General features: G+C 48.5%; 1 protein-coding gene across 6 annotated transcripts in view; it reads right to left on the bottom strand.

Annotated features, from left to right (window-relative positions):
• Positions 1 to 715: 715 nt before the first annotated feature.
• The window catches only part of FAM110B (family with sequence similarity 110 member B), a 136,404-nt gene continuing 112,162 nt past the window's right edge, over positions 716 to 24,957 (bottom strand). For 5 of the 6 annotated variants that reach the window (XM_082433049.1, XM_082433047.1, XM_082433052.1 and 2 more), the window contains one exon: positions 716 to 2,531. In XM_082433049.1, the coding sequence (XP_082289175.1) occupies positions 1,089 to 2,201 (1,113 nt within the window). In that variant the 5' untranslated portion in view covers positions 2,202 to 2,531 and the 3' untranslated portion in view covers positions 716 to 1,088. Of the gene's footprint in view, positions 2,532 to 17,654; positions 17,736 to 24,957 lie in introns of all 6 variants that reach the window. The other variant, XM_082433050.1, reaches the window with a different exon arrangement.

Below are 24,957 nucleotides of genomic sequence, written 5' to 3'. Positions count from 1 at the left end.
ACAAAGGTCCACAGCCTGACAGATTAACACATGCGCGAGGGCACAGTCAAGCTGCTCAGGTCTGGTTCAGCTACCAAAGGTATTGACTTGTGAACGGGAGGCTCTATACCGATGTGGCTGGTATTTCCGTTTGTGTTCATGTCTTCAGATAGCTCCCACCTGCCCAAGCCCCACTCCCCTCTCCCTTTATCAACAACAACAGCAAAGGGAGGGAAGAGAATCCGCATGGGATTAGTTCTTGACCAAAAAACCAACTTAAAAAAAAAAAAAAGACATTCAGTATCAGCTCTAGGGTGGCCATTCTGTCAAAAGATTAACAGTGGAAATTTCTGAATCAACCTAAATCAGAACAATATCAACAAAGCCCGCCAACACCCAACCTCCGGATTTAATCACCTTCATTGTATCTGATTGTCTTTCCTTGGGGTCAGCATTACACAGAACCACCAACATTTACACACCGAATCGGACACAAAACGTACGTAGCACCGTCGCCCCAACCCTAACTTGAGTACGTGGCGAGCGGATGTCAATACCTACATGATTAACACCGGGGTCCCCACTTTCTTCCTCAGAAAGCCCAGCCCGGTTCTCTCTTGGGTCAGTCACTATCTGTTTGGTAAGCAGACCCCATTCATTTTCCCACCGTTTCGGTCTCCAGTGTAGGCAGATTGGCTTTTTTTTTTTTTAATTTCAAAAAGATGCTACTCCCAACTTAAAAGCCAGTGGATAAAACTTTTAATTAAGACACCATAGCGCGGGATATAAAAACACAGGAACCACATAAATATTGAAGAAGTTGTATACCGTTTTCCTTGTAAACAGTTTTGCTGAAGATCGAAGCCCTAGTGTGAATCTGGCCCGGAACTTCTGGCGGATGACGAGCGATCGGCCAGGCTCTGCAGCGACGGTGGCCGAGGACGCCAGGTCAGTCCCCACGTTGGGGGGCATGCAACTTGAAAGACATTGCACAACAAGCAACACAAAGAGAGTGGAGAAGCTCACAACACTGCAAGGAGACCTCACAACCTCCATAACTGCCGAGGCACGGACAGAGACCCCCCTCCCTCCGCTGCGCGCGCTTCCTCTTACACGTGGGACACCTTCTGCGACTCTCTGGCTTGTTTGATGCTATACAACCACTTGATGATGCGAGCGTTTCTCTCGATCGCGGAGATGCCATAGGGCACCCGGTCATTGGCACTGTCATCGTTTCTAAGGTCACTGTTGCTGTCCTGGGACTGTTCACAGTCTGAGCTGATCATGCTGGCGCTGCGGAAGTTGAGGGAGATGATGTCGGAGTTGGCGCGGGCGAAGTTCTCCATGCCCAGGGTTTCCAGCTCCTCGGGGTCCAGTCCGCAGTAGTTGAAGAAGCGCTCCACGTCGGCGTCCACCCGGAAGTACCTGTCGCTCAGGTCCGACTTGGACCGCTGGAGCGAGGGTCTCCGGCCCACCCCGCAGGCCGGCTCGGCCGCCTCGGCCTCGGGGGACCTGACCGCGACCGGGGCAGCGACTTTGGGCTTGGGGGGCAGCGGCGGCGCGGAGCTGCTGCAGGGGATGGCCTTCAGGGGCTTGGCGCCCGTCACCTTGCGGATGTCCGAGGAGCTGTGCGACACGTGCAGGAAGGCGTCGGCGGCGGGCTCGAGCGGCCGCCGGCCCACGTGCGAGCCGCCCTCCTGCGGGCTGCCGCGCCCGGGCGTGGCGCGCACGCGCAGCGACTCTGCGAACGAGTGCCGGTGCAGCTCGGGCGCGTCGGCGCGCGGCGCCGGCCAGTTCCGCGCGCCGTGCTTGTGGCCCGAGCCCGCGCTCGAGCCCTCCGAGCTGTTGAGGATGTTCTTGAGGATCTCGAGCTTCAGGGTCTCGCGCGGCGCGCCGCCCTCGCTCTTGGCGCCGCCGCCGAAGCCCTTGAGCGTGGGGCTGCCGAGCGCGCGCTTGGCGCCCGGGCACACGGGGGGCTTGGCCAGCACGGCCGGCTTCACGGGCTCCTGCTTGGCGTTGATGACCTCCTGGCTCTTGACGTACTTGGCCTTGTCGGCCTCCAGCCGCTCCACGGCGCTGAGTCGCTTGGGGTTGGGCTCCGCCTGCCGGCGAAAGTAGTCGGGCCCCTTGTTGAGGATGCGCAGGGGCACGGCCGACGTGAAGGTGCCGGCGGGGCTGACCGGCTTCACCATGCTACCTGTCTGTAGGCTCTCCGTGGGCATGGCGGGCGCTCTCTCCCCGGCGGCCGTGGTGGATGCTCGTCTGCGCGCCTCCGGATGCGCCGGGCAGACACATGTGCGGGCGGCACAAAGGGCAGCAGACGGTCCGGAACCGAGTGTCAGCGGCGGCGGCGGCGGCAGCAGCGGCGGCAGCGCCTCATCTCCCGGCTCGTTCACCGCCCCGCGGCTTTAGTTCCCTGGCCGCCTCGCCGGCCGCCCGGTGCGGAGAGGCCCCAAGCCCCAAGTTCCTTTCAGCTGCTTCGCCGCCTCCTTTCTCCTCCCCGAAGGATGTGGGAGTCTCCTCCAGGTCTTTGTGTTCGACTGCAGGCAGAGCTGAAACACACAGCAACCAACCGCGGGTTAGGATGGGCGAGTGACATCACGGCTGCAGCAACGGCGGAGCCGCGCGCCCCCGCCCCAGGGCACCCCCGCCGCCCGCCCGCCCGGGAGGGAGGCGATCCCGGCGGCCGCACGAGGCCCGCGCCCCGCGCCCCGCGCTCGGAGAAGGAGCGGCAGAGGGTTCCCACGCGCCAACTCCTCCCGCCGCCTTCCCAGCGGGGAGACCCTCCTCCCGATCACGCCCGGCTGGCATCACTTATACCCAAACCCCGGAAACGCTAGACGAGTGCAGAAATGCGGGTCGTTCCCAGTTCATGAAATGCCACTGGGTTCCTGAGAATCCCTTTGCTGCTTTAGGCTACAGCATCGGTGACGTCTAATATGCCTCTTTTGCAACGAAGCAAACCTTCAGACTTCTGTCAACCTCTCCTAACGCTTCAACAAGCACCCAACTCTTCAAAGACTGAAAAGTTGGGCAAGAAACGGCAGTAAACACGAAAATATTTTTTAAAAAGTCAACATGTTTATCTTACTTTTGCCAACCAATATATTTGAAAACACATTCTCCTGCGCATGGAATGTGTATGAAGTTCAACCCATTAAACACAAGCTTATTTTTTAACTAAAACAAACAAAAACCAAACAAAAAACCTAGAAATACTTCTAGATCAACCATATAGACACTCTGATTATAAATGCTCCACAAATTTTTCACACAATGAGCAGAAATCAAGTTTCTTTGTGGTATGTATTTTCCCAGATCCCCTAGAGAACTAAGAACACAATCTTAAGGTGTCAATCAAACCTAAATATGTTACTTTATGGAAAACTTGTATAATAGGTAAGCATTCATGGGGCTTATTTATGGCTTTCTGAGCAACTTGACTCCCTCACGCCCCCACCCAAGCCCACGATAACGAAACACTCATCAACACTCCCAGTATAAATCTTGAGGGAGTCTTTCTACTTAGAGCGTAATACCGTGAAGCATTTATCTCTGCGGCCCTCTCAGCACCAGCCACCTCTGCCTGTCACTGCTGGCACAGAGCACTGATGGACGCCTCAGCCTTCCAAAGCACTGGTGAAAGACCTTTTCAGCATCTTTGGTTGTAATTAGGAGTATTAAGAGAATAATGTAGTCAACTAACTTGTCAAATAACTCATTTACAAAATAAAGCGGTATTACTGTAAAATGATCTGCTCTCACGGGAAGAAAATGAAGTGTCTTAAAATAAGCTTGGGGCGAGGGGCTGATATTTTTCCTTAACATCTTTTAAAACTCTTAATCTCTAAGTACACCCATCGTCATGTTTTGTTAGAGACCATTTTGGTAATCTGCAGAAGGATTCGTTCTAATAAAAATATTTTCCTATGCAAGATGTAAGAAGCCCCAAGGCAACTCCTCCTTAATGATTTCCTTTAATTGTGCGGTTCTATGATGATACTTCAATTTAGTTTAAAAAATCACCTCCTCTCATGAAGAGGAAGGAAGACTGTTTCTTTGGACATATTCTGAATGAAATACCAGAGGAGGAGTGCGGATTCCTCTGCAGATCTCGGGTCTGCGCATCCACGACCCTGCGTACATCTCACCCGGAGGACGAGCCTGGTCCTCCAGGAGGGGGCTGCAGCCAGAGCAGGCAGCGGAGCCGGGGCCCTGAGGCAACCCCGCTGGATCACCCCCAGGGCACCTGACAGCCCCCAGGACAGGCCTTGTTTCTCCCGAGCGCGTATAACATCTTCACTGGTTACCTCTTAAGCTTCCAAAATGTGTCCACGGAGGGGACAGTGCCAGAAGGTTCAGGGGCAGAGTGAAGGACACCACGGAAAGCTGTGCCTGTGACCTTTGTGCCTAAGGACCAGGGCAAACCTCCAGCAAGGGGGAAGATCGCCCAGCGGGTGACAGGAGGTAGAGCCTCTGCCCCTTCCCCTGGGGCCTTGGCTCCTCATCTGTGACATGAGTGCTTGGACGAGATTCCCACGAGTCCTTCTCCCTCTAAAAGCACGTGGCTCTGAGGAGCTAAGGACAAGTGAGTTATTTCCAGTTTCAAAAAAGGCCCATGGGAATACTGGCCTGTGAACTCTTCTATGCTTCCGGCATTCACTGTTCTTAGGAGAAGGTTCTTCACGTGATGAGTTGTAGTGATCACATGACGGTCACTGGCGGTACCGCTCACGCTGGCCCGCACGACCGTGTTCTTTTCGAATTCCATCGTATTCGGACCGGAACCCCCAAACGGCCACCGCTACCGACCGACTTTCCAGTGTGCCGAGCTGTCTGTCCAGGGGGACTTTGGTGCCGTTCCGAACTAAATGAAAGTCATCTCTCTGCAACTCTCGGGACCGAGGACTCCCAGGCTACTTTCTAGGAAGCATTTCCCAGGAAGCTCGTCCTCCTCCCGCCCTGCTTTCTGTCTTCATGGAAAAGCAGGCCTGAGAATGGGTGAACCGAGGCGCCCAGAGAAGCCAGAGGACGGCTCCTCCAAGCACTCCCATTCTGCACGCCATCCAGCCGGGGAGGCAGTTACTAGACACAAAACCGGCGTGAGAGTTCATGTTAGAAAAACACTGATTATCTGTAACTAATTCACACTCCATTTCCTTTCTGTTTCTACCCCTCTTCCGTCTGCCTTGCCTTTGTCATTCCCAATTTCCCTAATAACTGTCAACACGCTGGTGATGTTTAGAAATGACCGTGGTCACAGCTGAAACGTTCTAATTGAAACTCCTGGAGGTGGGGAGGAGAGCATCTTATCAGAAGGCTTGAAAGCCACGGAAAAAGCTGTAGGAACTGGTGGGGTGCTACAGGATAATAATACGGTGCAGGTGATGTTTCCTACCTGTTTTAGCCAACGCACTACTTCAAAAATAATGAAGGTGGCAAAGGCTGCTCCTTCTCTTAATTGTGACATAATCCTTAACTTCTGCTCTGTTACTTTTTGATGTTCAAACAGTGTTGGCTGGGACGGAGCTGTACAGACCCACCCAGAGTTCTGGAGTGTAGACTTTGGTGTGATGCAGACCAGGTACATTCAAGACACCTGGAAACCTGGAACTCCATCGTGACGTCACAAATATGATAACCATGGCCTGTGTTCATGGTCCTCCACTGATGGCAGCCTTGCCCAGGCCCCTGACATCAGGACAGGCCCGGCCACTGCTGGAAGCAGGCCTGAAGGGGCCTCTATGCCTCTTCATCTCGTTTCAGAAAAATTCGACCTCAGCCACGTGAGGTTTCATCAACAAAAGTAATTATCCGGCCCTGCTTGATCCCTGATGGAGGGCTAAGGAGAGAGAACACAAGCCTGAGGGAACTGTCCATTCACAGACCATTTTACCTACATTCTACCCCACTGAATATCCATTTTAAAATTTCGTGAAAGCATAACATGGATTGGAGAAAAAAATGTGGCAGAACCAAGGGACAGAGCGGCCCTCTGAGTCAGGGCAACGTGAACTCACCAGCAGCCCGGGCGGGGGTCATCGTGGGCAGAGCTCCCCCAGCAGCTCCTTCCCGATGGAGGACCGGGGCCGGAGGGGTCATGTTACCTGCATGGGGAGGGCTGATGGGGCACAGAGCCAGCCAGGGGCAGAGGACACAGGGGCAAAGACACGGTGACTCCTGCTGGCCCTAGTGATGCCTCTCAAACTTGAATGTGCCTGTGCATCCGGGGGTCTGCTGGACACCCCAGACTCTGCATTTCTCACCAGACGCCAGGTGACGCCCGGGAAGCTGGTCCAGCCTTTGAGTGGCAAGAGGACATGGAAAGAATCTCACTCCTGTACCAGTGAGCGTCAGAGTCGGCGCTAGATGCTGGCACGGAGAACGTGAGCCAGGCTTTCTTGTCTCTTACATGAGTAGAAGTCTGGGGCTTTGGGGACATGGAAACAGCAATCCCAGAGAACTGGAACTTCCAAAACCAAAGTGGCCTGGATCTGTCTAACTTCACATCTGCCAGCTGCCCATGGGGGCAGCTAGGTAGAGACCAGGACCTGGGCTGACGGGTGACACTGGGGAGACCCAGCACGCCGGTCTCAGAGCATTTACAACCCTGGGGGCAGTAAGGGATAGAAAGTGAGCCGCCGTACACACAGTTTATGTGAAAAAGGCTGAAAGCCAATTTCCTGTAACCCAGGCAACGTGAGCCTCGGTGCCTCCGAGGTCAGTCGGATCACGGTGACTGTGGCCTGTGTGAAGGGGCCTCCAGCTACGGGGCTGCCGTGGGGAATGGCTTTCACAGTTGACACAGCAAACCCAGATTTCTGTGTGGTGTCTCTTGATTTTAAGATTCAATCACAGAAGACACCGTGGGCCATGTGCTTCTGGTAAAGAGAAACAGACAATTAACGCGTAATTGATCTTTACGTTCCAGGGAGGAAGAGAGTCCTGCAGTTACAGCAAGCACCCTGGGAATGAACATAATCCCAGATTCACCTGTAGAAGTTTCTCAGATATGTGAAAACTGGTCATTTCTCGTGTTATGGCAGAAAAAAGGTGGAATACTGCTTTAAGGAGGAAGTCTGACTAATTCCACTCTGAGTCACTGAACATCTCGGCGTCTGGATCTCATCTATGAAAATGAATGTGTTGAATTCGGTGAGCTTGAAAATGCTTTCCGCTCAAACATTCTTTTTTTTTTTGGCTGTGTTGGGTCTTCGTTGCCGTGCGCGGGCTTTCTCTAGTTGCGGCGAGCGGGGGCTACTCTTCGTTGCGGCGCGTAGGCTTCTCATTGCGGTGGCGTCTCTTGTTGCGGAGCATGGGCTCTAGGTGCGCGGGCTTCAGTAGTTGTGGCTCACAGGTTCAGTAGTTGTGGCACACGGGCTCAGTAGTTGTGGCTCACGGGCTCGTGGGCTCAGTAGTTGTGGCTCGTGGGCTCTAAAGCACAGCCTCAGTAGCTGTCGTGCACGGGCTTAGTTGCTCCGCGGCATGTGGGATCTTCCCGGACCAGGGCTCGAACCCGTGTCCCCTGCATTGGCAGGCGGATTCTTAACCACTGCATCACCAGGGAAGCCCTGCTCAAACACTCTTGGAGGCAAAGAGCAAAAGAAGCAATTTACCTTTGAGGTTAATAAGAGCTCTGGAAGAACCGATTCTTCTAGTTTCAGATCACAAAACATTTACAATCTGGGTAAACTTGTCCCATGTTGCTTTCTGAATTTTTTGGGAACAGCATCTGTGCTTACTGACTTTAGCCGTAAGATTCCAACTTGACTGGGTCCACCTTCATAACAGTATTCTTGTTTTTTCCCATTTAAGAGCAGAGAAACCTCCTTACAATTGAAGTAAGAATGCAGTCTCACATGACACCGTTAACTTTTGAATTCTTTACACATGTAAGAGAAAAGCACTCAAAATCTAAGAGTGCTGAATCTAATTCAGCTTACTGAGTTGTCGGCTGGGTTGAATCAATTGATTAGTACCTAGTGACTGAGCAATTATGTGTAAGATGTAAAGAAACAGGAAAGTCATGGCAATTTAGAAAAAAAATATTCAAAATACATACAGTGAATATTAATTAAATAATGTTGATCAGTGTGGCAGGACTGTCGCAATGCACTTCCCCACCAACCACTTCTCGGGAGTCAGATGACAGAGCAGGAGGGAAGAACTGGAGTAAAGGCACGGTCGTGGGGCATCCGTCCTCAGGGAAGCTCTCCACTGAGTTCGTGGTTCATTCAAGAAACCTGAAACACACCCGACAGCCGGTGCAGAGTGCTGGTGGCGGGGGGACGGGGACAGACCTACTGGGGTGAGGATGGGGCAGATGGACTTTGGATTTCATGCAGAGCAATGGCGGAGCCCTAGAGGGTGATCATGCACCAGTGACAGGGTCAGGTCTGTAGTTCTAAGAACTCCCCTGGCTGTGGGGAGGGACCAGGACGAGAGGGGGAGCAGGAACAGCTGCAGAGAGACTGGGCAGAGCTGCCCAGGGCAGGGAGAGGCAGTGGGCTCTGAGCGGTGGCCCCCTGGCCACGGCCCGTGGGCCCGAATCCTGGCTCTGCCCCGTAAGGGCTGAGTAGCCTTGGGCAGGTCACTTCTCCATCCTGGGCCTCAGGTTTCCCATCTCTAAAATGGGGATAATGATACCACCTACCTATTCAGGGCACTTGAGAAGGTTAAATAAGGGCACAGAGGCACTTCTCATTCACGTCACCCTAATGAGGAGGGGGTCTTTGGGGATGGAGACAAGTGTGGACAATTTCAAGAGATGTTTAAGACCTGCACTGGGCCGAACTTGGTGTCGGTCTGGTTGTGGAGGGTGAGGGAGCCGTTGAGGATGATTCCGGGCTTCCTGCTTGACTGCTGACACGTGGTGTGTGGGCAGGAAGCACACACTCTAGTCTAATCTTCCCTCGCTTCCTCCTCTGCACCCCAGGCTTGAGCCAAACAGAACCACGGCAGCCCCTCCGAACCAGCTGTGCACGTTCACACATCTGTCCTCCCTCTGCCCGAGACGATTGTAACCAGCAGGGTTTCAGGAGGAAACTTGTCATCTCCTTAATACGCATCGCAAATAGTTAACAATGTTGTGGCCATCGTGAAAATTATATTTAGAAGCAAGATGTATTCCTAAGTTAAATGCTTAGTTCTGTAGGTTAAAGGAAGTAATGGCACTGCATTTGGAAGACATTAACTTATCCATTTTAATTAATATGCCATGTTTTTCACCATTTTCCCTTTTCCTTCCCTTCCTAACGTCATTCACTTTATAAACTCCTTTTATGCTGTGAAAATAACTTGTAAAGAGTGCAAAAGGAGAAGAACAAAAGTGAAAAGGTAAACGGGGGAGTAACAAAAGCATGTATCCAAAAAAGACTAAATTTGCACACGATAAATTGAACGGAAACTAAGAAATGAGAGGCCCAAACATCTGGAAGCGTTAAGTCAAAACCACCGCCCTTTCAGGACCTGTTGTTTTTTTCATTTACTGAATGACGTGCCTCCTTGCTTATTGCCTGGTGAAATCCCTCAACATCTATAATCCTGATGGCTGGCTCTTCTCTTTTCTGACCTCAGTGTTGCCATCAGCGATCAGCTCCAAGCTGTAAATGAAATAATCTTCTTGCCAACAACACTCTCACTTTGTATATTCTTGGAAACCATGGACTTGTCCTAACATTTAAACTTTTGATTCTGGTATCCTAGTCATTTTTTTTTTTCCCCTAGTCATTTTTTTAGCTTACTCTTTCAGTTAGCTAGAGTAGGTCTTCAAATGTTACATAATAAAAAAATCCTTGCCCTGGGTTTTCATGATTTTGTTTTCATTTTCCACCTGTTGGGTAAACCATCTGTCCACTTTTCAGCAGGTCCTTTAAGCCTTGTTTCTTTTGACACATCCATTCTGTGCAGCCGGAGGAGAGAAATGCACGTTGGAATAGTGAAGAGATGCCAAGAGGCCAGCTTTACCTTCTAGGCCTTCATGGATATGGACCAAGGAGCAATGCCCCCCCGGGGCTCTCCTAGGGTGCGCCCGACACACGGGTGAGCAGCACACACTTGCACAGGCGCTTTGATAAACGCGTGGAAATTAGACAGTCGTGTGCTGTATTACGGCAGCAGCCTCCAGGTGGCACTGTGAACTGAGCAAATCTGCAGGGAAGCACGGAGGGGGTACAACTTGTTACCCACAGCGCTTCCCCGTGATGTCAGGGGGCAAAGAAGGAGTGGGAGACAATGTCACCTAAGGAGCCGGTATCGGGGCTGACTCAGCTCTTTGCTCAGAGCTGTGGTTTGGACCTTGGCGTGCGCCTACCCTCACCCCAGACAGACTGAGGTTGGATTCAGGACCCCTGCCCACCTCCAGAGAGCCTGACCCAGGTCTCCTGGAGCTGATGGAGACTGGCTTGTAGCTGGAGTCTGACAGGTCTAAAGAAAGAGTCTGTGCTGGACCCTCCACCCCAGGACGCGGGCCAGAGGAAGCTGCGTTTCCACGAGTACAAGGGCTTCCTAGGCCACACGTGAACTTGGGGAAAGGTGGTCTAGGGTTATCTTAAAAGGAACTGCGCCCAAAGAGTCGCCCACCCCGAGAAAGCCAAGAGCCCCGCACTGGGGGAAGGCCGTGAACACCCCCAGCGGTGGGAGACGTGCGGCTGCCCCCAGGGACCCCAAAAGCCCCAAGGAGAACGAGCTCTGGACTCCCCCAGGCCCAGGGGATGACGGTGTCAGAGCCGAGAAGGGGACCCCCGTCATCGTCCCCCCGCACGTCCACAGACCCCCATGGACCTGCCCCCAGGTTAGAAGTGATGCCTAATACGGAGCCGGAAAGGAGCTGGGAAAACGCACAAGGTTTATTCAGCCCCCTCCTCCACCGAGGTTTCGAAGCCAACACAGGCCTGAGCCGGGAGAGGGGGAGCCCAGCTGAAACAGGGGGAGAGGCTGGAGGTCTTCAGTCGTTCATGCCTGAAACTGACCTGAGGACTTTGAATTATTTAAGATGAAACGAAGAGGCTACGGGTCGTGTCTGAGATTTCATCCCAGAGGCGGAGAGGAGAATTCAGGGTGCATTCTTAGGGCCTGAGAAAAGAGGACACTCGCTTCCTGTTCATCCCCTAACGAATCCAGGCCAGACAGTAGAACCGGTCCAGGTGGCATCCTTCGGGGTTTCTGTCTGTCCGCCTGCTGACGCAGAGCCCCTCAGTCCAGAGCCAGGTCCAGGATTCAAGGTCAACCGCGTTTACTCCAGAGCCCGGCCACTCACAGCTCTGCGACCCTGGGCACGTTCCCCGAGCTCGGTGTGCCTCAGTTTCCTCCGGACGGTACGTGTGCTGGGGCTGCCGTTGAGAATTCCGCGAGGGAGCGCGTCGAGGGGCCGGTGTGGAGCATTGCGTCTGTTCAGGCGACGTGAGCTGTTATTACATTTCATCCCCCCTCATCAGGTTTCAAGCTTTACGGTCACTGAATGATCTTTTGTCTTAAAATGATTCCACGGGTCTCAGGTGAGAACGTGTGTGCGATTTCTGTCAAGGTGGGTTGACCAGGCAGTTTCTATCTACAAGGTCACTCGCGTGACCCCATTTTGATTTGAGCGACAACAAAAATGTGTGGTTTCAAATTTCAAAGCAAACAGTTGTGCGAGTGAAACAGCCTAGAGAAAATAATAAAGCCATTATTAAAAATGAAATCAAACCTAAGGTCGTTAGGAGAAAAAGAGCCGGTCAAATCTCAATCTGGGATGGAGTCTTGACTTTGATGTCATTCTCCAAGGTCATTTAGAAAACTCGTTCACAGGCTTCATTTTCATTTGTAAGTAAGTCCACTCTAAAAAGAAATGTCATGGGTTTCTTTTAAAATGCCCTTCTCTTATTTAAGACAATTACAGGTAAAATGAAATCGAGAGTCAGAAAAAATAAAATCACATTTCTGGTTCAACAGTCTTCCGTGGCCAAAGGCAGAGAAAGTTTTGCTATAACAGGGCCACCAGCTTGTGTCGATGTCGGGGAGCCCTGCCCTGCACCCGAGATCTCAGAAGCCAGCACCAAAAATCGTTCGGAAATACGATGGCTTGCTTGATGGAAATAACGACAAGTAATTAAAAGCAGGGTGACTAGAATTCCTAATGACAGAATTCCAATAGGACTGCTTGCCTTGTCCAAACGAACATAAAGTGGTCCCATTTTCGGCCTCTTTGTCCCATCCTGGAGGGGGCTTCACTCGGCTCTGTGCTCGGCTGTGAGAACGTGCGAGGCACAGCCAAACTCTCAGTGAGAGCCCCGGCCCTTCGCACAGGCTAGCCCCCTTCAGGTCCCAGGCTTCGGGAGAGCTGCTCGTTAACGTGAGACTAATAAGAGTTAGCTGGCTCCCCAGTTAGGGTGACCAGGAGCACCTTCTAGCAGCAGCAATGACATCTCAGCAAACTCGAGGATTATGAACTTCAGTAGCAGCTCATGGAGACACCGTGCAGGGCTCACACGCCCCATCTCATCCATCCTCACAATTACTCCCTTACGAGGGGTCTGATCCCCCTGTACCAGCAAGAGGGTAAGTACTTGCGAGTGGTACCCCGACCAGAATCTGGGGCTGCGTGGATCTGGGGACCCGGCAACTGGTTGTCCCACTGACATGGGGTGTAGGCACCCGCAATTCGCATTTTTCTTTGGCTGTGTAAACTTGTACATCCTCTACGGCAAGCGTAGCAGGGTGGCAATATAGACAGAACCTTTATTTGTGAAAATATTTTTAATTTCTAGTGAAATAAGTCTGTAGTAAATATGTGTGTGAATACATGTGTAAATACATATGTGTGTAAATACTCTGAAATAAATATGTGTTAAAACGTTGACACATATCAACTTGAAAGAAGGAAAAATAAAGCAGCATTTTTGGGGGAGTGGACCAAGTTCACTGGGAGTGTATTAGGAAAACTGCTACTTAAATTATGTTTAAAAATTAACCTGTTCATAATGACCATTTCCTGTTAAGCACATATGATGTTCTAATGCACAGAGAACTGTACTAATGCGGTTTAAAGTTTTTACGATTCAATCCCACCAACATCTCTAAAGCAAGTGTTATTATCCCCACTTTACAGATGAGGAAAGTCATGTCCAAAGACGCCAACAAAGTTGTCTAAGATACTCGGCTACCAGGTGGCTGAGGGCTCCACTACCTGATCTGCATACCTACCCCTTGGTCCACCTCTCCGCGTCACACCCTCATTCCAGCTCTTAACAGGTGGGTGTGATGTAGTTCTAAATGGTTTACATTTAAATAATGTAAGTGCATTTACATTAGGAAGCCACACTAATTGTAGTTTAGTCCCTAAGCTCTAAGATCTACTCTCTTGGCCATTCACTGCTGAGTACCGGCTTCCCCTAGCAGGAAGAGGAGGACGAGAAATCGCTTAAACTTTTTCTTAACGTCAAATAATCATGTTACTTGCTTACAGCTTAAATGCACAAGCAGAGAAGGTGAAATGTTTATCAACTGAGTTCCATTAATTTAATTTTCTTTCTTGACACCAGTGACTGCAGATCCATCAAAGTTAGCTGAACTCTGATGAAAATCATGAGAGATTAAAAAGAACAACAAGCAGGGGCTTCCCTGGTGGCGCAGTGGTTGAGAATCTGCCTGCCAATTCAGGGGACACGGGTTCGAGCCCTGGTCTGGGAAGATCCCACATGCCACGAAGCGGCTGGGCCCGTGAGCCACAATTACTGAGCCTGCGCGTCTGGAGCCTGTGCTCCACAAGAGAGGCCACGATAGTGAGAGGCCCGCGCACCGCGATGAAGAGTGGCCCCCGCTTGCCACAACTAGAGAAAGCCCTCGCACAGAAATGAAGACCCAACACAGCCATAAAAAAAAAAAAAAAAAAAAAAAGAACAACAAGCAACAGAGACTGTGTTTCATTCTGTCTACAACACAGAGCATTTGGAGAGTAGGGAGAACTCACTTTTTACTGCCATTTCTACTAAAGCCCCCAGCCGTGTACACAGTAGGCACTCACTAAAATGGGCACCCAGCTGAACTAAAATGTAAAATGCAAAACCCTCAGTAGACTACCTAGCACATTATTTTATATTATAAAAGCTCAATGATGCCCTCAGATAAAAAACCCAGGAAGCGAACCTCAGGATGCACTGTTTATAAATTTGAGACAACACTCCAAGTGCCTCCTTTTGATTGGAGAGCTTGGGGCACCGGCCCACAAACGCACAGAAACTGTTTATTCACAGCTTAACGAACACATTAGCCCTGAACTGTGCTTACAACACAAATACGGTCCAAAGGGAAATCAATACAAGGTAGAATTTTAAAGCAGAACCAGTAGGTTCTGCTTTAAAAAAAAAAAGAATGAATACTGTTGATGTTATTTGCCAAGCAACACCTAGAATTATTTTCCATCTCTGGAATCAATCTTAGTGCTGGAAAAGTTCAGCAGTTGTTAAAACAACTAGTTCCTTGCCTCAAGTGTACTCAGAAAAGACAAACAGTATTTTTTCACTTTTAAGAATTCAGACTGAATTCTGGGACAATTCAAAGTAAGACAGGCAAGTCTGTAGACACCTATTTTTGCAGTGCATATTTTAATCTTTAGCACTTAACACGTCTCACATAAACCATTTTCAAGCCTAGAACGGCATGAGGTAAGGCTTCACCACAGTCTACACTGGAAATGTCATTCTGGGGTCCAAGCGACAAGGGGCTCAGGAGTGGCTGATACGGTCACTGCACCTTGCCCAGGCCCGTTCCAGCTCTGCTCCAAGCTGGCCGGAGTGAAAGCAGCGGGCAGGTGGCCCACCTGCTATGCTCTGAGGCCACAGGCCCTCCCCTGCCTGTCCATCGTCACCTGCCCCCAGGGCCCCCTCCCCCCGGGCACGCTCGCTGATGCCGGCGCCTCCCTGCCCTGGCATCCCCCAGCCCTCCTCCGCCTGGCCTGGGCCAGAGCCTTCCAAGTGTCCCCAAACACACTGCAAAGTCTTTTCTGACCTCTCATTCTGTGTCCCATCCCTCCTCGCTGGCACTGCCCTTCCCCCAGCCATGGACACCTGGTCAGCCCAGCGTAGCACCGGACCCTGCGGGACAGCAGAGTTCAGAATCTCTTGTAGGGACCCTTGTCTGACGTGTGTCCAGCACAGGATGTGTGTTTGCCCCAATGCAAAAGAATAAGAAGCTAAAACTATCACAAAGGCTTTGCTTACTTCCCCACCTTCCTACTCCTGCTGCCAAAACAAACAAACAAACAAAGCCAGCTCACTGAAGAGTCTCTCTAAGGGTGATGATAATAAAAAAACCTATATTAAAAGTAATCTTGATAAATACTTTAAAAGCTACAGACACTGCTGGATGGACAAAGCAAATCTTTCATGAGATCTGAAAACTCTGCCTTCCATATTCATTCCAACACAATACGCTTTTTTACCCTATTCCTTCATGCTGTTCTTTTAAAATGAAACTATCTGCCTCTATCTTGATTAACTGTTTCTCATTCCTGTTTACTAAAAAAAAAAATGACTCATCCAAAGTGAAAAAAAGGAGTTGGCTTTTAGAAATAGTTTTTTTTTTTTCCTCAGTCTCTATCATTGTTTACATTTGTTTAGTGAGAAATGAAATTTTCTATTATTTTTTAACAAGAAGGAGGATTATTTTGCTTGGGGCGAAAGGTAGTTGTTGATGTTTACAGCTTCCTGGTATCTGAAGCTTTTGATTCTGCGCGCATCACTTAACGCTCAGGAGAGAAACGCAGCGGCAGCCATTTATGGGGACTCTTCCTTCTGCAACACCTCCGGCCAGATGGGATGGACACCTTAGAATCAACAAGTATCACCTGTCCCACTTAGCAGATGGGAAAACTGAGGCTCGGAAGGTTTAAGTGAGTTGCCTGAAGCTGGTCAGTTGAAGGAGCAACCCCAGGTCCTTCTGTTTTCTAAACCGGTGCCCTGGTACAGCCCTCAAAAGTCATGGAAACGTCCCAGGTACAGCCCTCAACAGGCATGGAAACGTCCCAGGTACAGCCCTCAACAGTCATGGAAACGTCCCAGGTACAGCCCTCTACAGTCATGGAAACGTCCCAGGTACAGCCCTCAACAGTCATGGAAACGTCCCAGGAGCAGCCCTCAACAGGGATGGAAACGTCCCAGGTACAGCCCTCTACAGTCATGGAAACGTCCCAGGTACAGCCCTCAACAGTCATGGAAACGTCCCAGGTACAGCCCTCTACAGTCATGGAAACGTCCCGGGTACAGCCCTCTACAGTCATGGAAACGTCCCAGGTACAGCCCTCAACAGTCATGGAAACGTCCCAGGTACAGCCCTCAACAGTCATGGAAACGTCCCAGGCTGCCAGGGGTGAAGAGGGGCTGGATTTGGATGTGAGCCTGAAAGGAAGGGAGGAAAGAACATTAGCTGGCGCCCTCCTCCCCACCCCTAGCCCGGAGGATGCCAGGCCTTAGGCTGCTTCCAGAACAAAGCCTCTTTCCTGCTGTGGTGGCAGAATCTGTGTGCCCACTGCCAGAGAAGCTGGAGTTCGCAGTACTTGCGGTGCCAGAGGAGAAAGCAGTGAGAGGGAGTTAAGAGGCAGGAATATGCTCTGGAAACTCTGCAGGGAGACGGCATTCCTAAAACATAAAGAATAGGCCCGCTAAATCCAATTTGTGGCAGTGACAATAAAAGCCCTTTGGTAAGATTCTCTAAGGAGCTCTCAAAATTTCACTGCTCCCTCTGTGGGAGAAAATAATTATCCTAATATCTTGCTAAGGAAATTAGAATATCTTCTGAACAACAGAAAAATAACAATCTAGTCATCACCTGATTCGATACAAAGCAGACTTCCCTGCACTTGCCTGGAGGATTGGGCCTGAATCCTCCAGGCCACGGAGACCCACCCAATACGACAAAGACCACTTCCTGTGACCCTCCCACCCTCAAGGGACAGACCCCCAAGGGGGCATGTTTATACAGACAGAAGATCTAGAACGCACAAAGCACCAGTTATGTATCTGTGCCTTCAGAAAATAATGTTTCCCGAGCATCTACTCATGCCAGGCAGTGAACACAATGAACGCTACCTGGAGCTCACAAATATGGCATAAATAAATGCAATATGCAGCATGATACGTCCAGGTGCTAAACAGAAGGGGAGAAACAGCATTTCAGCAAGGTGGAAACTACTGCTGATTCCAATAGTGGGGGACAAGGGCTGCTGGTGTGTCCCAGGAGCTTGGAGAGGAGGTGAGGGCTGGAGGTGTCGGCAGAATCAAGAGAGGGAGTTTTTTTTTAAGATGGTAGAAACGACAGCACATTTGTATGTTGACAGGAGCGGTACAGCAGAAAGAGAAAGACCAACGCACAGGATGCAGGAGAGAAATTTCATACGGAGGCACTGAAAACAGGGAAATAAAAATGAGAAGCAGAAGCCTTAGCACAGGGGTAAGTTCTGGCTTACAGGCGTCAGGAGGCTCTACGGGACTTTTCATACCTGGCCCGGGGCATCGGAGGAGACCTCTGGAGGTGATGACGGCGCTACAGCAGTGGCAGGGGCCGGCGCTCCTGGGGGTGAGGGCAGTACCTGTACGGACCCTCCCGGGAGCCCGAGCTGGGCTCGGGGCACAGAGCACCTGCCGGGGCCGACGGGCGAGAAGAAAGGCGTGGGGATACAGACCCAGTGAGTCAGCAGTTACCTTCTAGTGCAGATGCTGAGCCGCCACAGAAGCAACACTTAACAGTGCTGGGAAGCGGCAAGTCCCCATTTGCTTCTCCTCCTGCCAAAAGCAAAGCATCGGATGAATTATAATTCCATCTCCAAGCAGAGAGAGGAAGAATGGACTGCTTTTGCAAATTTAAGGTTTAACCACGGGGCATCAGAGACCCCAGGGAAAACCAACTAAGAAGTCGTAGAGTATATAATAGCCAGGGAAGGGAATGCAGTCCTTCGACAAAGACCACTCAGTGCCTGCCGTGGGCCAGGAGAGGCTGATGTGCCTGAGACGGACGCAGTGTGGCCGTCACAACATTCACAATGTGCCAGCTGCAGTCTGCACAATGCAGTGTCAGGGCGGGGAGGTTCCAGGGAGCACGGGCGGGGGAGGACCCGGGTGGAAACGAGAGGACAGTAACCCACGACCATTCCGATGGCGAGACGGGGAAAGGCATCTGGGAAACAAGACAGCGGACCTGGCGGGGTAAGGAAACAGCACGGAGAAAGGGGCCCAGAGAGCAGGTGTGACCCTGGAGGACAGCGTCCTGGCGGAGCAGGGGCTGGCGGGGCCCCTCCTCCAGGGTCTGGGGTCAGAATACGAGCTCCGCACCCCCAGCTCCACTCTTTACTCCCGTGTGACCTCGGGTCTCTCCAACCTTCGGGTTCCTCACCTGCACCACGAGGATGACGGCAGGAGCCCTTCCTGGTGTGTTGGGGATAATACATGTTAGCCACTGTTCTTTGTAATGAGCTAGAGACAACGCCATCAGAAGGTCAGTCCGTGACCTTTTGATTTTTAAACAATTAAAACTGTCCCAAACTGGTAATAACTCCTTTGTAAGGAGTGAGCTTTTCATCCCAGAATGGGCCTGTGCAGACGAAGCCTTACCGTCAGCCCAAGAAACTTTAGAGGGGATTCCTGCAGTGGATGAGGGGGTGGCAGATGAATAATAAGTTCTGTGATTCTTGGAAACTTTTTCTCGCTGATGATAATTTAATTTACTGTGTTCAAAGCAAGAAGACAGGAACACGAGGACAGAGGAAACATGCAGACAGAAGGAAAGTTTGAAGATAAACCGTATGTAAGGTATTGATCACTGAACGAAGAATTAAATGGAATATATTAAGAAAGTGAAGTGGATTAAATCTCCCAAGAAACAAGAGAGTAAAGAAGAGGAAGGTATGAGCGAGGTGGGGTGGATGAAGAGACAGCAGGACCCAACTGTGCTCGGAACGTGGTGGACCTTTCCTTCCGCTCTGCTCTAGTCGTCCCGGACCTGCAACACGGATGATCTCTTATATCCTTTATGGCCTTGAAATTCTCATACTTCTTATGCAGCCTGTTTCTGTATATAGAATGTGCAGAGTTCTTTAACCAGCGCACAGACTCTGAAACTGCCCATGAGTTTACAGCCTGATGGAGGGAATCGCTGTTGGGAGCCATTTACGGGGCTGAGGGGTGATGACCAGGGCTGAGGATGGGGGCGCTGGTACCTGGAGGTCAGAGGCAGCCTCTCCTTTTACCAAGGGCTGGATGGTCCCTGTAGTAACGTGCTAACGGCAGTTATACTGGCGTGTAACATGTTAGCCTGTGTTTGAGATCACGTCACCCCAAATTCTTCAGAAAACATTTAGCCGGCGACGGCAGTTTAGTAACCGACTTATGAAATTCTGCAGTCAGGACCTGGTATGTGTGCAAAAGGAAGCCACGGGCTCCGAACTGGGAGATGTTGCCAGAAACCACTTCGGATGCGATGCCGAAGTCTCCAGTCGAACGTCTGGATTCGTGTAGTTTCTCCTCCATTAGCTTAGAGGAGATCCGACGCTTCTGCGACATTGTTTATTCTTTATTGATTTCTACAGAGAGGGGATTGGACTTTTCTCATTTGTTTAACAGCCTTAAAGGTAGATGGAGGCTTTTAAACGTTCATGTTCATCTATTTTACTTACTAAGGACCTCTAGATCACTCCAATCGCTGTTTCTAGAACTCAAGGAGGTTAAAGCTTTCCTGTGTTTATATCTAGAAAGACATTGCAATAAATGAAGCCAATATATATATATACCATAAAGACTAAATTGCTCCTTTTATCAAGCTACAATTGACTATTAAAATAAAACTTATCTTAGGGAGACACTGGAAAAAAGAAACTATATAAAAAAGCTATGGTCTATCTCAGAAAATATTTCAGCAGTCCATTTCTAGTCTTTGCTTGGAGAACTACTCAATATTCAACTTCTCATTTTTCAATGCCAGCTTTTTTCAAATATTATGATAAACACTCTAAAGTGACCTACTTCCCCTGACACCTAAGAAAAGTGATGGGTCATTCCAAAATCCATTTCTCCCACTTGCAAGGCGAGCAACAGTACTTCTATAGTCATCCTTCTCTGCCAGACGGGAAAGTCTCTTTTAAATAAAAATTTCAAGAAAAAAAGTTATTCTGCAAAGTATCAAATGTTCCCTTCTAGCTGGGTAATTTGGAACAGTCCTTGGGTGCAGCTCTGTAGCTGGAACCGGAGTGTAGACTAGGGATACTCATGACAGAGCCTGGCAGGGAACTAGGCAGTAAAGTGATGTAAGGACTACAGAGAGTCTCAAAAAGCAGGGTTATCTAAGAGGGCACTTGGCCTGAGACCCCTACAGGGACAGGAACACCGAGCGCAGAGCAGATTTTGGACCCAAGTGGGTCTACGTTTGAATCTTGCTTCTGAATCCTCTAGCTCTGTGGCCTCGGGCAAGTAAATTCCCTCTAGGTAGTTCCATTTTCCTGTCTGTACAGAGAGGATCCTAACAGAACCTTCCCCACAGGGTGGGGAGACGAGATGACGGGACTCAGAGAACGGAAGGCCCTCAGCGTGCGGCCTGGCCACAGAAGGCAGGCACTGAATTTTTACAGTAAACGTGATCGAAAGCACTGAAAGTACCCACAGGTATCACTGGAAAACCATTTCCCTGGTCAATTTATTGTTTTCAAGTCACATAGAAGTTCCAGATGTTCTTGTAAAAAAGAAATGCATCGAAACAGAATCTGTATCTATGAAAGATCTTTCTGGGATTTTGCGAGGCATTGCACTAAATCCGTTTAGCGATGGGGGAGGAACTGACATCTTTACTGGATTGAGCCTCCCAGTTCTTTAACATGTTATGTCTCTCCATTGATTTAGACCTTCTCTGATTTCTTTCATCAGAGTTCTAGAGTTTTCAGCACATGAGTCCTATATGGGTTTTGTTAGGTTTACACTGAGGTATTTCATTTTTTTGAGCCATTGTAAATAGTTCTGCATTATTATTATTTTTTCTTATTATTTATTTTTGGCTGTGTTGGGTCTTCGTTTCTGTGCAAGGGCTTTCTCCAGTTGCGGCAAGCGGGGGCCACTCTTCATCGTGGTGCGCGGGCCTCTCACTATCGCGGCCTCTCTTGTTGCGGAGCACAGGCTCCAGACGCGCAGGCTCAGTAGTTGTGGCTCACGGGCCCAGTTGCTCCGCGGCATGTGGGATCTTCCCAGACCAGGGCTTGAACCCGTGTCCCCTGCACTGGCAGGCAGATTCTCAACCACTGCGCCACCAGGGAAGCCCAATAGTTCTGTATTTTTAATTTTGGCTTCCATGTGCTCATCACTACTATATAGAAATACAACTGACTTTCGCATGTTGATCTTGTATCCTGTGATCTTGCCAAATCACTTTTTTAGTTCTAGGGTTTTTTTGTTTGTTTTGTAGACACCTTGATATTTTCTAAATAGACGATCATGTCAGACAAAATCGACAACAAAGAAGCAGGTAGGAGCAAACTGGGCTGAACAATAAGAGAGAGTGGAAGAAAAGTGAGCACCAAGCAGAACTTTCCAGTAGCTATAGGCAAACACGCACATGATTATTCGAAAATTCCAAGGAAAGGCAAAGGAACTGTAATAGCTAAAAGGATATTGAAAAAGAAGAAAAAAGTGGGAGGAATCACTCTAGTACTCAGTTTCTTGATTTACTATACAGCTATAGTAATCAAGATTGTGGTATATATTGAGACAGACACACAGATCGACAGAACAGAATAGAGAACCCAAATATGGACCCAGAGGTACAGTCAACTTATTTTGACAAAAGTGCAAAAGCAATTCAATGGAGGAAGAACAGTCTTTCCAACAAATGGTGCTGGAGCGATTGGACATCCACGAGCACAAATATGAACCTTGACCTAACCCTCATCCCTCATGCAAAAACTAACTCAGAAAGGATCAGAGATTTACTTGTAAAACACAAAACTATAAATTTTTTAGGAGATAACACAGGAGAAAATCTTTGGGATCTGGGGCTTGATGAAGGGTTCTCAGATACGATATTAAAATCTTGATCCATAAAAGAAAAAGATTTGACTTATCAAAATTTTCAAAAAAACTTTTGTTCTGTGAATGACCCTGTTACAAGGATAAAAAGACAAGCTACAGACTGGGAGAAAATAGCTGCAAAACACATATCTGACAATGAACTTACAACTAGAATATATAAATAACTCTCAAAATTCAACTTTAAAAAACCAAATAATCCAATTAGAAAATGGACAAAAGATATGAAGGTTTCAACAAAAGGTCTCAACAAAGAGGGCATTCGAAGGGCAAACAAACACACAAATAGATGCTCCCCAGTACTAGCCCCTGGGACGACAATGAGCTATCACCACACACTTGCTGGAGGAACTAAGATGAAAAAGTGACCCCACTGGTTAGATGCTGGGAAGAGGCAGAGACACTGGTCCACCATGGACGTCGACGGCAGCCATAGAACACGGCACAGCCCAGCAACTGCACTCCTGGGCATCGATTCCAGAGAAGACGAAAACTACAACCACACAAAACCCTGCACACACATGTCCACTGCAGCTTTATCTGTAATAATCAGAAACTAGAAACTATAAAGGGCCACAATGCCCCTTAATAGGTGAATGTTAATAACGGCTGGTCATCCGAGCACAGAGCGCTGCTCGGAAAGGAAAAGGAACAGTTGGATGTATCTCAATGGCACTCATGCTGAGTGAACAAAGCCAATATCAGAAAGTCACACACTGCATGATTCCAGCTATAGAACATTCTCAAATTACAAAATTCTAGAGTGGGGAACAGATAAACGGTTGTCGGGGGTTAGGGATGGGAGCGGGGGTGTCTGGGTGTAAAGGGGTATGGAAAGGGAGAGCTTTGTGCTTTGGTTAGAATCTTGACTGTGGTGATGGTTCCATGAGCCTACACATGTGATAAAAGGACACAACTATACACACACTGTACCAATGTCGATTTCCTGGGTTCAACACTGCACTCTAATTACATAAGACATAATGCGAGGAGGGGGAAGCTGGGTGATGGTACATGGGACCTCTCTGCTCTCTTTGTAACTTCCTGTGAGTCTAAATTTTCAAAATAAAAAAAAGGAAAAAAAAAAAAAAAAGCCTGGTTGTAGCGGGGGAGTTGGAACACACAATCTGCCCCTGAAATAAATGAACAATCAGGACTTCAAAAATAACCCAGGAGGTTAAATTACAATAGAAATGAACAATGATTGGCAGGTTATAAGACATTTTATAGGGAGAAATAGGCTTTAACATTTGTCATCTCTTACTATCGAGAAAACAACCTAAGGCTCAAACTTTGGCCTCAAAATCAAAAAGACCGGGACTGTTTCCTATATTGCTCCAAAATTCTAAAATGAAACTTTGCTTTGAAAAAAAGTGTTTTTCCCTTATTATGGTTCCGAATATGGCCTGGGTTGGAATATGTCATTTAAACAGTACTGAAGACAGTAAGGCACTATCATATGAACTTACTCTTGCCCAGGTGATACCAAGGGGAAGGGGTATGAGCAGATGAGACCAGAAACCAAAGAAAATTAATATATTCATGGTGCTTTCTGAAATAGTTTCTCAAAAATATTTTCACATAAGGATTCCATCATTCAAACAGAACAATTCCAGATTTCAATGGTTTCCTACTCCAAACTGAAGTGCTTTCAACTTGTTTTGATAAGAGATTAAGACGTACAAGCTTCCAGTTACACAATAAATAAGCCATGGGGATGTAATATACAGCATGAGAAATATAGTCAATAATATTGTGGTAACTTTGTATGGGGACAGATGGTTACTAGACTTATCTTCGGGATCATCTTGTAATGTACGTAGATGTCCAATCACTACCTAGCACACCTGAAACTAACATAATATTGCATGTCAACTATATATTTTTTTAAAGTCAGCATCAAAGAACAGGATTTGGGGCAGAACTGACTGGTTAGTCAAACTTAAAAGGAATAAATCATTTTTCTTTTAAAATTCCTCAGTTTCTCTATAGTCTACTAAGAAGAATAAGATTCAGAAATATACTCGACCTTTCCTAAATCTTCTTCATTAATTCTATATTTTAAATGACCGTGCTAATAGAGATGTGTATAAGGTGATTGGCAAAGTTTTAAAAACACTTGTTTTGTAAATTTAAGTTCTATTTAAATGTGGAAACCTGTTCTAGAATTAGTGATGCTAAATGAATAAATAAGCAAACAGGTTTCTTATCATTTGGTAGGTCTCAAAAACGCCCCAGGTCAGTTCAGTATGCATCCCTCTTGTTTTCTACCTCCCTTGACACAGGTCACTAGGATATGGGCTATTACGCTTTTCTGGGATTTAAAGAGTGTAAGCAAAGTTAATAAAAAGGTCTAAGGAAAAAAGTGACTTGTGCAGTGTAATATGGAATCCCAATCTCTGTTTAAAGCTACCCTGTTAGATCTGTTTGGCTTTGAGGATAAATTTTTCTGGTAGACAGAGCAACCCAAGAACGGATCTATTACAAGTCCACTACGCCTCGCTATCAAGGAAGCAGAGGATTTCACAGATTTCATAGTCAGAAGGGACTTAAAAGACCCCTCGGGTCCAATTCATCGTACTGCAGGGTGACTGAGTAATCCAGTTCTGAAGGTTCTGCCAGTATATATGGCCTCTAATCTGTAGAATAAGCTTAAATCTAATTATTAGACCTGTGGCTAAGAAGATGTCACTTGGGAACCCAGTCTTTTTTTTTTTTTTTAAGGGCTGAATGCTTCCATTTTCAATTTCTCTAGGTTGACACTTTTATTAATTAATCAGGGATCACTCCACCCCCTCCCCAAAATAAAATACTGAAATAGATACCAGAGATAAGGTAAAGCAGATTAACAGAGATGTAAAAGAGGATATAAAATTAAAAACCCTTTCCCTATATGGCTAGCAAATCCTCCTCATTTGTAAGGAGTCAGAATAACACATTTTCC

The sequence above is a fragment of the Balaenoptera physalus genome, assembly GCF_965194825.1.
Source record: "Balaenoptera physalus genome assembly, chromosome: 17".
Lineage (NCBI taxonomy): Eukaryota > Metazoa > Chordata > Mammalia > Artiodactyla > Balaenopteridae > Balaenoptera > Balaenoptera physalus.
The sequence above is the reverse complement of the archived record's forward strand: the minus strand, read 5'-3'. Positions and strand labels throughout refer to the sequence as shown.